General features: G+C 31.0%; 2 protein-coding genes across 2 annotated transcripts; both read right to left on the bottom strand.

Annotated features, from left to right (window-relative positions):
- Positions 1-1,662: 1,662 nt before the first annotated feature.
- Positions 1,663-3,484, bottom strand: LOC108860191 (F-box/kelch-repeat protein At3g16740). The gene has a single exon (XM_018634095.2). The coding sequence runs from the start codon at positions 3,409-3,411 to the stop codon at positions 2,200-2,202; it is 1,212 nt and encodes a 403-aa protein (XP_018489597.1). The 5' UTR covers positions 3,412-3,484; the 3' UTR covers positions 1,663-2,199.
- A 2,150-nt stretch (positions 3,485-5,634) lies between these two features.
- LOC108857540 (zinc finger protein AZF2) lies at positions 5,635-6,732 on the bottom strand. The gene has a single exon (XM_018631529.2). The coding sequence runs from the start codon at positions 6,599-6,601 to the stop codon at positions 5,792-5,794; it is 810 nt and encodes a 269-aa protein (XP_018487031.1). The 5' UTR covers positions 6,602-6,732; the 3' UTR covers positions 5,635-5,791.
- Positions 6,733-12,869: the final 6,137 nt, after the last annotated feature.

Genomic DNA, 12,869 nt, shown 5'->3' with positions numbered 1-12,869 from the left:
TAATCTTGCCGGGATTATTAGAGAAGCTGTATTTGTGGACTTGTCTAGTCCAATAGCGTAGCGTAGAGTATATGCAGACAATTGTTACAAGCAATGAAACTATGAGGAAGTGGATAAAGTCTCGATCGGCTCTGCTTTTGTTTTAATTGCCCTTTTAGTCTTCATTTAGTAATTTTAATGTGTGACATCACCCAAGTCACTTAATTCCTTTCTTCCTCTATGACCATTTTCTTATCATATCACCCAAATTTTGATCCGGGAAACCAAATTTACCGAAACTAAAACTTTAATTTTCATGGTGAAATTGCAATGACTATAGAGAGGCATAGAAGACTATTTAAAATAAGTAAAACTCTCCTAAATATATATTTTTTCAAGCTCTTATCACAAAAGAACTCTTGGGGAAGAAAATGACTAAAACATTTCATTAATAATAAGTAAAAGATTCTTATATCCTATGTATATAAATACAAATAAATAAAAAAAATAAAAATAAAATAAAAAGGGCAATTCATCTAAATAGACTATTTTCAAGTTTTGTCATAAGAAAGGCCATTATGAGGAAAATGACCAAAAATTTTCATTTGATAAGTAAATGAGGACTCTTATATCCTAGATTTATAAATACAAATAAATAAATAAATAAAAAATTAATTTTTATAGTTTCAAATTATATGTTTTCAAATTCAATTTTTTTATATTTTTTTGCATTTTTATTGTTTTCAAATTTTGTTTTAAAATTCAAAATTTTTTTTGAAACTATTTATTTTTTTCCTCAAATTTTAATATTTTTTTTTATTTTATAAAATTTTAAACCTCAAATCCCAAAATCTCATTCATTGACTATAAACTCTATATTAGTTAACTCTTGTTTTATAAACGACTAGATTTTGACGTGTACACCCGTGTGGTGTATTTTTCAAAAATAAATGGCTATTTGGTTTTTATGTCACTATTTAGGGTGGGTAAAAAATATAAATCCGAAGAATCGATCTGATTCCAATCCGAAAAGTAATATCGAACCCGCACGGGCGTTTGATTTAACTTGTGTTCAACATAAATTCATAAACTGTTGGTTTTATAAAAAAATATCATGTATATTTTTGATGTTTTGTAATTTACATATAAAGTAGAATATATTATTTTATAATATAGAAGTTTGACAATCGTGTTTTTATTTGTACATAATATTATATTAAAGTTTTATAACTTGATGCAATTTGATGTAATTATATTATTCATATATTAACATGTTTTTTTGTTAATTTATTTTAAATGAAACAAAATGCTAAGTTTTTTCTTTAACTTTTTGCTTTCTATGAGTTATTATTAATTTTATGATCTTTTATTTTTTTGAAAATTGAACTCTCGAAATTTTTATATTTGATTACACTAAATAAGGTAATATTATATTTAAAAATTGTTTTATATAATATATAATATGTATTTCATTTTATGTTTTTATTTTCATCACAAAGAAACAATAATCATTATAATTAATTGATTTTAAATATAGTGGCATAATCTGTTTATAAAAAATACAAAAAAGGAAGTACTTAATTTCTTATAAATACAATGGTTAAATGTACAAATAAAAGGAAATATTTAATATAATATCAATGTTTCCAAAGAACTCTTATTTATTTTGCTATCCATATTTTCAAACATTACCAAAAAGTAATTCAGTTTTAATAATATAGATTTAACTCTTTAATGAAATATAGAAAAAAAAACTGTTTTGTTAACCAAACAGAGCAGGCCGATGGCAGCTTCTGAAAGTGGAGAGTATCGTAGAGCAGGCCGAGGACAGCTTCGATATATCCAGATTACTGCTCCTTGCTATGTGGGAAGGTGTGTTACACTGAATCGTCTTTTGCCTTTGTGTAGTTGAATTTCTTTTGCTCTGTTTTAGTTATGGTTTCTAGTTTCAATATATTGACGTGGTTGTGTTATGTGTTATGATTGTTAGTCACCTCGGAGTTGGTTTTAGACGCATTTTCTTTGGCTTTTGATGGTAAGTCACTTCGGAGTGGGTCTTAGTCGCCTTTTCTTGGGCTCTTGGCTCTGGGGATTTCTTGATATCCGGCAGCTTTGTATCAAAACTTGGTTCCCACTTTGAATGAATACTATTAGATGAAAAAAAAAAACCAAACAGAAACAACTTAATCTTGTTTAAAGGCAAAATAAAACCAAATGCTACTAATAATCTCGTTCTTTCCTTTTGCCTCGTCTTGCACCTTGCTGGATCTTCACCGATGTCGGAAAATAAGAGCACACGAGTGGCATACTAGTGTATTCTCCCGTTTTTTCTCGGTGGTATCTATCCTCTCTGAGATCCAATGTTTTGTAGTATCCATTCTCCCCAACTAGGTAAGCTGTATTGTGGATATATTCATCGTCTTTATCGAAAATCACTGCGATTTTTTGTTCCTCATCAATGATGAAACTTCCACCGGGAAAATCAAACAGATGAGGTCCAAAGAGTGGTTCAGTATCCACTGATAAGAACACCTTGTTCCACGACACTGCATTGGGCTCAATTCTATTTGTAACCCATATCTGTACTAGACACGATGAATCCCCCTGATATAACACTGCAAGCTGCTCTTCTCTAACACTAGACAGGGCCACAGTTTCTTCAGCATGAGAGTGAAAAGGCAGAGGCAGACGCGGTCCGAATCTCTCTCTTGTAAAATCAAAACAAAGCAAAAAGGTTTCTTGGTTTGTTACGTCTCTTTCTCCTGCTCCATCCCATTCTATTTTTTCTTGAGCGAAAAAGTATGTACTTCCCTTCAAAGACAATCCACGATGATAATAATCCATCTCCCAGTCAGAAGTGAAATCAAGAACCCTCCATGAGCTAGACTTTAAATCGTAGATCTCATATCCATAACAGGGGTTCCTTAATGTCGCGTAATTATCCAAAAACCTCAATACTTTTTGGTTCTTGTTTATGTCGTAACCGAGAGCATAGATGTCGTATTTGTGGAAAGCTTTCCTGGGTTTTATCCACCTCGTTTGTCCCAAGTATGGGTTCCAAACCACGAGCCTATGCTTGTCTTTTGTCAAACATAAGAGTAATCCGTTGCAGTGAAAAACTTTTGATATCTCCGGATCCGAGTTGTTGTTTAGGCTAGTAAGCTTACCTTGTTTAACATATGGAGCAACAAAGTCGTCCTTATTGTCAAGGCTTCCACGGAAATCGACACTCATTAACCAAACCCTAAACTCAGATCTCAAGATTATCAGCCTGGACAACCCTTTGACAAAGTGTTTTACAAAGTCGGGATCCTTAGATAAAACGTTCCACCGTTTGCATGTAGAGCGCACCTTTCTTGTAGATGTCATCAGGGGAACCCTCGATAGTATATTCTCTACCAAGTCCTGGGGAAGATCAGAGATCATCGTCATCTTTTCGAATTTCAACGAAGGAAGGCTGTAATATGATTGTGACGGCTTTTCTTTTTTTTACCTCCTCACCCTCTTTTTAATAGGTAAAAAAGAGACTAAGTTAACATTTGCCCAAAAAATACTAAAAGAAAAATGGAATATATATAAGAGTTGCCGTTTTTATCTCACATGTGCCGTTTCTTCATTTGTGTGTAGACTTCATGTCGTTCCTTTTAATATATCTTCTCATTTTTTGAGTGCCGCATCAATGCATTTTGGACTACGTGTTTCAAGTGTTTGTTGTGCTTAACAAACAAGACAAATGACGTTATCATTCTTATTTGTTAAGTACAACCAACAGAGACACCAAGACTTTTTTTTTCTTTGATAAATCAGAGACACCAAGACTTGGTGACCAAGTGATCCTTATTTAAATAACATTTCTAGATAGATAACAGGAACAAATAAAACAAAAGCTTTTTAAAGATGTGTTTGGATAAGATTATATTTGGCAACACGTCAAGAACATCACAGTTTCTATGCAAAACGAACACGAATGGAATGGACTCAAGTGATGGTTATTTTAGTATTTTCAGTATTCTTATCTCTTAGATTACAAACTGTTTATACCATTTTGTCACTTCTCTTCTATGCGGAAATTGTTTTTTTTTTAATTAAGAAAATGAAACTGAAAATAGTGTTGTGGTGTTCTTTTTGGTGAATAAGATGTCACAGCACCGCCGAACTATCCCTCTATAATTAAATAACTCTGTTTCAGTGGTGAAAGTTAATTAGAAAAACGTTGAACACAGAATCAGCGAAGACTTTATGTGTCTTACTGAGTTCGCGACGCGTATTAGTTAGCGTTACCCTTAATAATACTAACGTGTTTGGTTCTCCTTAGTTTTTAATTAGGTAAACCGTACACGATCCAGTTACAGTAGTATGGTAGCAAAACGAAACAACAAATTATGTGTATTATTTTATCAGATAATCAATTAATCTAAGGGTAAAGTTGAAAAAAATCAATTAATATCTGAAAACATACACGGTTACATAGCGAAAAAATAAACAATTTGTTATATATATTAACTGATCAAAATGGTAGATGCTCGAATTAATAATGTTTTGTGGCCAATGAAGTTACGCGGGTTAAGGACACACCTAACAACTAATAAGAACCAATGCACATATAACAGATTCCTGGTCACATCTGTATTTATCATCAGTGGCGGATCCAAGAATGCATTTAAAAGGTGTCAAAAACAATTAAAGGTGTCATTGGTGAGATTCAAACCTGGGTTAAGGGGTGTCAAGAGGGGACTTTTACCAGCAGATCTACTAAATTTTCAATGTTTTTGGGAACAAACTATTATTTAAACTGATTTAAGGGGTGTCGCTTGATACCCTGCTGGCTCAAGTGGATCTGCCACTGTTTATCATTCCATACAATCAACAAAATTTGAATAATTCTTACCAAAAAGTAATAATTGCATAGTGATACTTTCAGTGGCCAATAACCATATTGGAACGTATGACATAGAATAAACATACATAAAATTAATAATTTGTTAATTATGTAACCAAATTAATTTATACATGTGTTAGAGCATCTCCAATGTAAAACTTCATTTTTTTCTCCAAAAAAAATAAAAGTGAATATAGAGTAAAAATGCTCTAACCTTATTCTATTCTTCACTCCATAATGGAGTCATGAACAAACAAAAAATAGATTACTCCATTTATAGAGTAAACTTCAAAATGGAGTGGGATATGGAGTAGAGTTGGAGCATTTGTTACTCCAAATTCATTTTTACTCCATTTTAAAGTAAAAAATGAAATTGGGTTGGAAATATTCTGCCAATCAAGACAACAAATCTATCCACGTGGAATGATTCTGGTTGGCCAACTATTTATTACTCTTTCAATTCACAAATATAACGGCACTTGTTCTATACTCCCTCTGTTTTTAATTGTAAATAATTTTGATTAAAAGCACAAATATTTAGGAGTTGTTATTTTTAAAACAAAATTATTTAATCAATCAATTCAACCAACTATTAAAAATCTAGCATTATTTCATTGATCATAGAATATCTAATAAATGAAAAGTTACATTGAAATATGTAAACTACTTTTATTGTAAAACAAACTATTTTTGCTAAAACTACCTACAATTAAAAACAGGAAGTAATTTACAAAGTGGGTTCTAGGGATTAGCAGCTAATTAAAAAAAAATCTGAGAATAAAATCCATCAATTAATTTGTATCAATCACTAAAGTATAAACATAGATGAATATGTATCCGTTCCCATAAATAAGAAAAAAAATTGTAACTAATAATAAATAAGAAAAAGATGGTAATTAATAAAAACTAAACTAATTACACAATAATAATAGACTAATTCTTAGATTGAGATAAATTTTCTTTGTAGATGACTTGGTCATGACCGGTCAACAAAAGCGGTTTTTTACCGGTCAACGGACTTAGAATCTCTTCGTCGACGACTGGGTCGTGATGAAGGCTGAGCTCCGGTAACGCCGGGAGATTCAGATCTATGATCACACGGTTGCTTCGTTCTTCTGAAACAGTACTTGACACGCTTCCACTGTGGCTAACCGACTTGCTTCCACCACCTCCGCCGCCGAGGTTCCCTTCGTAGTGACAGCGTTTGTGACCGCCTAGAGCTTGACCTGTCGGAAACACTTTATGGCAGATAGAACACTCGTGGATCTTCCCGGAAGGAGCGATGGTTGTGGAAGTCGGATGCTTTTCTCCGGTGACGGCGATGCTTGGAGCTTTGGAATCACCGGCGGTTGGAGGCTTGATGCGGTGGCTGGCTTTGTGACCGCCTAAAGCCTGATAGGAAGGAAACGCTTTCCCACAAACGCTGCAATTATACGAAAGCTTCGTCGTCTCTTGAGGCGGCTGTGACGGTTGGAATCGCGTCTGCGGCTGGTCTTTGGAGAGCATGAGGAGACACAGAGCGAGGTACTCTTCCTCCTTAAGATCTTGACTACTTTGAGATTTAGCGTGAGATCGAGGCGGCGAGGAAGGGCTGGGAGAACGCTGGCGTTTCGAGCGTTTGCGTTTCAGCCAAGGCTCCATGAAGACGGCGTCCTTCATCAGATCATCTGTTGCTTCGATCCTATCTTTCCGGACTCTAAACGAGGACGTAGTTGTCGGAGAATTCATTGCTTCGAGAGACATAATCAGAGGAATCTTTCTGTCTTGTGTCTTCGTGGTCGATTTTATATCAGAGAGTTTGAGAAACTTCAGAGTATAATCGCTAGAGAGAAAGAGAGGAGAAGATGGAGTGAAGTGACAAAGAATTGTCTGGACTCTGTTTTATAAGGAAACCACGTGGCGGATGAGTTTGAAGTCGGTCAATAATGTTTATCTCTTTATTGCGTCATCTATACACACTCTGTTACTCTCTCTTTTTTATCAAAAATACTATAGTAAATATAGAAGGCAATTTTTACAAAGTAGAAATAATATCAACAAATGATTTTATGTTTATTGTATAACATTTTAGCTTCTGAATATGTGTCAGGTTGAAAATAAAAAATGATGGACAAATCAGATCAGATGATTGATTACATTAACCTATCAAATCAGAGGTTAACACCTTTTATTTTCTTTAACATTTTTATATTTATGTCTTTTGTTTATTTTTATACAGCTAACCATATTGACAATAAGTTCATTTTATATAAAGAAACTCCCAATTCAAAAAATGGCATCGAAGTTTCTTTTTGTTTGGAAATAAAATTCTTAGATCGTAAACTAAATTTGACCAAAAGAAACTAAGCGAAGTATCGATGAAGTTACTGTAACATACCTGGTTCTTGGTCACGGCTGACCTAAGAAAGTATCTAGCCATCACAAGTGAGAGACCGGTTCAAAGTCAAAACAAGAAAACTAATAGTGGTAAACTTTGATCAATTTTTGTTCTGGTTGGTAAAACCCAAAATAGTTGAGATTTTAGCTAATATACGAATTAAATTAAACTAAATTAAATTAAAGGACCATACCTTTCCCGTGGAGCTGACTTATGTGTTGGCTACGAGCAACGAGACGTGTGGGGCACGTCTTAAACCGAACGCGTATACGCTTAATTACGGTTTTATCGGATACAGATCTTTCCATGATTTGTCGAATTTTTTAGATTAATTATCATTATCTGATTAGCATGATCTCAATTGTATCTATTAGTCCTTACCACATGGCAACAATCCCTAAATTAATGATTAATGAATTTCTCCAAAAAAATATTTTTAGTCATAACTCGTTAATATTCGTCTAATGAAAGAAACACCTGGATGCCTCGAGAATACGTAGGAATGTTGAGCTAACTTCAGTGGAGTTGAGTGTAGGTGCGGACAAATTAAAGATCTTCTGTGGCGTGCCGTAACGTATTATTAGCAACTAAATGGCGGCGTTGTTATAGGACACGTGGTAGTTCCGTTACACTTGTAGGTCGATGTCCCTTTTCTTGTTATACCCAACAAGCAAAAAAAGTGGACGTGATATATCCAAACGCGTTGGCGGAAACGTCAGGTGGCGGCTTTTACACGTGTCGACTTCATGCGATGACAAACAATCATAGACATTTTCAGACGCTTTCTCTTATTCTAGTCTTCTTCTCTTTTGCTTGTAAAACGTGCATTGTAATGAGACCTTACGTGGCTGAACAGTACTGCTGGACTGCTGTTTCCGTTGGTTTAAGTGTTAGCCGCCACAAAAATGTCATGACAGTACTGTCTCTTTGTCGCTACTTCCTGCCTTCTTTTGTTTACTGAAGTAAAGTGTGTATATGATTTGAAAGCATTGTGAACAAAGGCTGCATTAAGAAAAGCTCAATGTTATACTTCAAGACTGTTTTCAGTGTTGGCAAAGATGACATTTTGGGGATGGACAGTGTTTAATTTTGCTCTGATGCTAGTTTGAACCAGTTTGAACTATAACGTAGTCCCAACTACCTCAGGCTAAGAAGTATTTTCCTCATGTTTTAAACTCATCTCTTTTCCATGACTTTGACTTGCAGATATATTTGTACTTCTCCTCAGATATGCTTTCAAATGTCATCTGAGATCAGAGGCTGGAAGATACCTTGTTTACCCTGTAAATGCCATTGTCTTCCATCCAATGTGAGTTCTTATCTCAGCAGTGGGAGTCCAAACTGTTTCTTAGGTTTCCACATTTACTACTTTTTTAGTCCTCCTAATTAAGGGGGGAGGCAAAATTTATTTGGTGTCGGTTGAAAGCTAATTGGATATAACTTGGATGATAATATGCAATGTTTGTAAATAAAATATCTATATTTTTTTTGTTTTCGATTCTAATATCATAGACCAAACTAGATAAAGGTTTACTTATGCTTTGTCTGAGAGAGGGAGAGCTAATTGGAACAATTATAATGCGTACGTAGACACACTGCCCTGAATAATCATCTGAATTTGTTAATTGCATTACGGCACCTTTGCAACCGGAGGCTGTGATAGTTTCCTGAACATTTGGGATGTGAACAACAAGAAGAGGCTGTATCAGGTTTAGTAAAAACAATGATAATACTTCAAAGTAAAAATTTATAGCTTTAGTTATATATATTTGACTTTTTTATTTGAAATTATCATCTCTAAATTTAGTGATATATCTAAAAGTTTAAAGTTTTGTATCATAATTTATGTATTTATTTTCAAAAATTCTTAATTTTTTTTTAATTTTTCAACCCGAATCATGTTCGACTGCTCCACTTGCACGGGATGTTAGACGGACGGCCTTGCTTAAGTTACACAGTAGAAATATCATTTGTGCCCTGTGGTTTAGATAATACTCTGTTTTGTGTTTTCTACAGGACATCACTATATATCTTTAGGTGTTTGGTTCCTACCTTCATCTACAGCTCTTCTCCCTGTTATGATTTCTAGGAACACATGGACAAATATATTTAATATTGATTAATATTTTTTGGTAAATTTTATAGAATATAACAATAACTCATACAATGCATTTAATGTTGATTAATTCATATTTTTGATAAACTTTTTACAATATAGTAATAACTTATAAATCATCACTTAAATAAATATATTAAATATGACATTATAAATTACTAAATATTATTTAATTTAATTTTTTATAATTATAAAAAAATTATTACTAAAATTTTTAAAATTTTGTACAATTTGTTTTTAACTATAAATTTTAGTCGTAATATCATTAGTTTCTTTTAGATATCTAATTTTTATAAATATTGTTTATTTCTAATTTTTGGTAACTATAATTTTTTATAATTTTGTTTTAGTAATTTTATACAAATTGATTTAATATATTAATCAAAATAAGTAAATATTTTATCTAAGCTTATTATTTTAAATATATACATAAATATTCTTAAGTATAAATAAAAAATAAATAAAATAAAATATATTTTTTTAATTTTATGCTTAAATAAAACTATTCATATAAAATATTGGTCACAAACAAATAAAATATAATATAAAATAAATAAATTTTTCAAAATAATTTTAGTTTCCAAAATTTTATCAATGCACTTGGTGCTGAAAAACATCTAGTTACCTATTAAAAACTCACAACAAAGATATCAATTGTCTTTTTTTATATACTTTATCGTCTACTCCACTGAACCTAAGATATCAATTGTTTCATCTAAAAAAAGATATCACTTGTATGAAATATTCATTTTCTATAAGGTCTAAGTAGATAATTTAACATCCATATGCATATTACATTTACGTTTGATAGTGTCGATACTCGATAGTGTCTTTTCAAATTTAAAATTTGTCAGTTCAGAAAAAAGTTATATCACTATGTTGATTTTTTTTTTTTTTGAACACCACTATGTTGATTTTGCATGATATAAGAGATAGTTTTAATAAAGCAAAAATAAGAAGATCGTTTCAAATGATATGTACGAGTGCGCGAAGGAGAATATTATGTATGGACGTGTGACTGTGTGAGAAAGGTGAAGTGGTCCAAACAGGATTTGAAACTCACGATGATTGCGAAACTTACAGCTTAACTGCCAAAGCGACCAAAAGGTTATGGTCATCCATCTACCAAACCGACTCAACTTGGGCTTCTGTGTCTGTCGTAACATTGGTCTCACTTTTTGACTCCGACGGTTAACATATCCTCTTCCGGTTGGTCGCAAATCATTAGGCCCGGTTTAACTCGTACAATCAAGGCAAAACCAATATTTATAAAACCGAACTGGTAACTGAACTAGAAAAGTTTTGGTCTTTTGTATTAAATCCCCTAGACTATATTTGAGAAGTGATTTTGACACATGTCATCACCAAAATCAGTCTAACAAAAAAAAAATGATGACATGACTTAAAAGAAATGTGACATGGCATCAATTTAATTGTGACATGTAAAATTTTCTATATTAAGATTTATATTTTAGTAAGATTTATTAAATAATGGTAATGACTATTTTCCATATACGGATTCATATATTTGGCAAAGTTTCATAATATAGTAATAACTAATAAATTTTATATCGAAAATATTATTTTTCTATAAATATCCATTTTGGTGAGATTTGAGAAATATGGTAATACCTAATAACCTTTCTATATCTATTAAAATAATATAATTATATATATATATATATATAATATATATATATATATATATATATATATAATAATTACGAATTTAATGTTTTTCATCAATATAGAATCATATTTTTATCATCAAAAATAAGTGTAGTTTATAATTATATATTTAACAACTTATATATGTTATATTTAATCTTATATATGTTATTTATATTAATGTATATATTTATTAGAACTAATTTATTTATTTACAAATACACATATTTAAAATAAAAGTAACTAAATAAATTATAATATGAATAAGTAACTTTATAAAATTTTAATTATTATTATTACAATTTAAATAAAATAAAATTAAAAGTTAAAGTAAACTGGATAACTCAAACTAGAAAAAATACATTTTGATTTTACTTTTTTAACTAATAAAATTAAATTTAAATACTGAAAATTGAAAATTTATTTATGTAAAATTATTTTAAATTTTTATATCTGCGCATGGCGCAGGAAAACTCCTAGTATTAAATAAGGTCGATATGTTTCGACATGGTTCAGTCGCGAGTTCAACAAAATTCAAGTAACTTCAATCATAGAATAAAAATAGAATTATATCTAAATGCGTTGTTAGTTATCTTTCGTAAATTTTACAAACGTAACTATATTTATTTTGATTATTTAATTTATAAAAATAACTAAGGTTTTTCTTTAAAAACCAAATGTAAATTTAATATAAAACTAATATCTTAGCTTTAAATATAAAATTAATATCTTAACTTTAAATATAAAGCCACTATTTGAATATTTAATATTTATCATTGTAAATTATGAAATTCAAAATTGAATAAAATAAAAATATAAAGTTTTATTTTAATAGTTTTTATGATTTAAAAGCCAAAAACAATTAACAATTTTTTTGTTATAGTAAAGTACAAACATACTCAGTTCTTATCCACCCAACCCAGACACGTTCTCGAATTACAGTTTAACCTAGTCCAATATTCGGTTCGATTTAGATTTACTTTAACCTAGTCTGATCCCCAATTCGATTCAAATATAAAAAAAAAACTAGGAAAAAAAACTATTTTACTTGTAGTGACTAGCTCTAACACACAAATATTTGTGTTTCTATACTATTATTGTCTCCATTGCAATCAAATGTCTCCATTGCAATCAAATGTGGTATGATTTTTTTCCTCCTTTTCTCACAAAAAGTTATATCTGGTTTAATTTTTCTTGAATGTATATCTCTAAAGTTTGTTGTTTATACAATGTCACACACAAACTTGAAGAATAAAAAGTTTATAGTTTAATATAATAAAATTGAGTAAATGTTTTAGAGATATCGTTAGATATTTAAAGTCTTGAATATAATTATCTACCAAAAATAAAATATTTATTAACTATTCAATAAATTATATTTTACAAACTAAGTCATATTCAACAAAACATATGTGGTAGAAAATGTTATTCGCCTTTTTTATTTAGCGCGTGCTGTCTACGCGGTCCAAAATATATATTCAATTCCAATTATGAAAAATTTGTTTTTACTTACTCAAATTGGCAAGCTTGTTTTACTATATATCAGACTAAGTCCTTAGTCGGTAATCCTAAATCACATTTCAGTCTTCTCAATATTCTACCATCTCCACTGCTTAAGTCATGTCTCCTCCTTTTTCTGTTCACAATATTGATGATACCTTAGCCCGTGCTGCTGCTTCATTCAAGAGATTTCATGCAGCTGCTATGACCGAAGAACTTGAAAACCGAACTCCCAGTGAACAACGAACTGTAAAATTGATTTTCTATTTATATGATGGTTAATTTTGAAAAAAAATTTACTTATCTTTTTTTCTTACTTTAATCTTTTTTTGTAGATGATTGGCGAATCG

This window comes from Raphanus sativus, chromosome 5 (genome assembly GCF_000801105.2).
Source record: "Raphanus sativus cultivar WK10039 chromosome 5, ASM80110v3, whole genome shotgun sequence".
Taxonomy (NCBI): Eukaryota; Viridiplantae; Streptophyta; class Magnoliopsida; order Brassicales; family Brassicaceae; genus Raphanus; species Raphanus sativus.
Note: the sequence above shows the minus strand (reverse complement) of the source record. Positions and strands in the feature narration are given on the sequence as shown.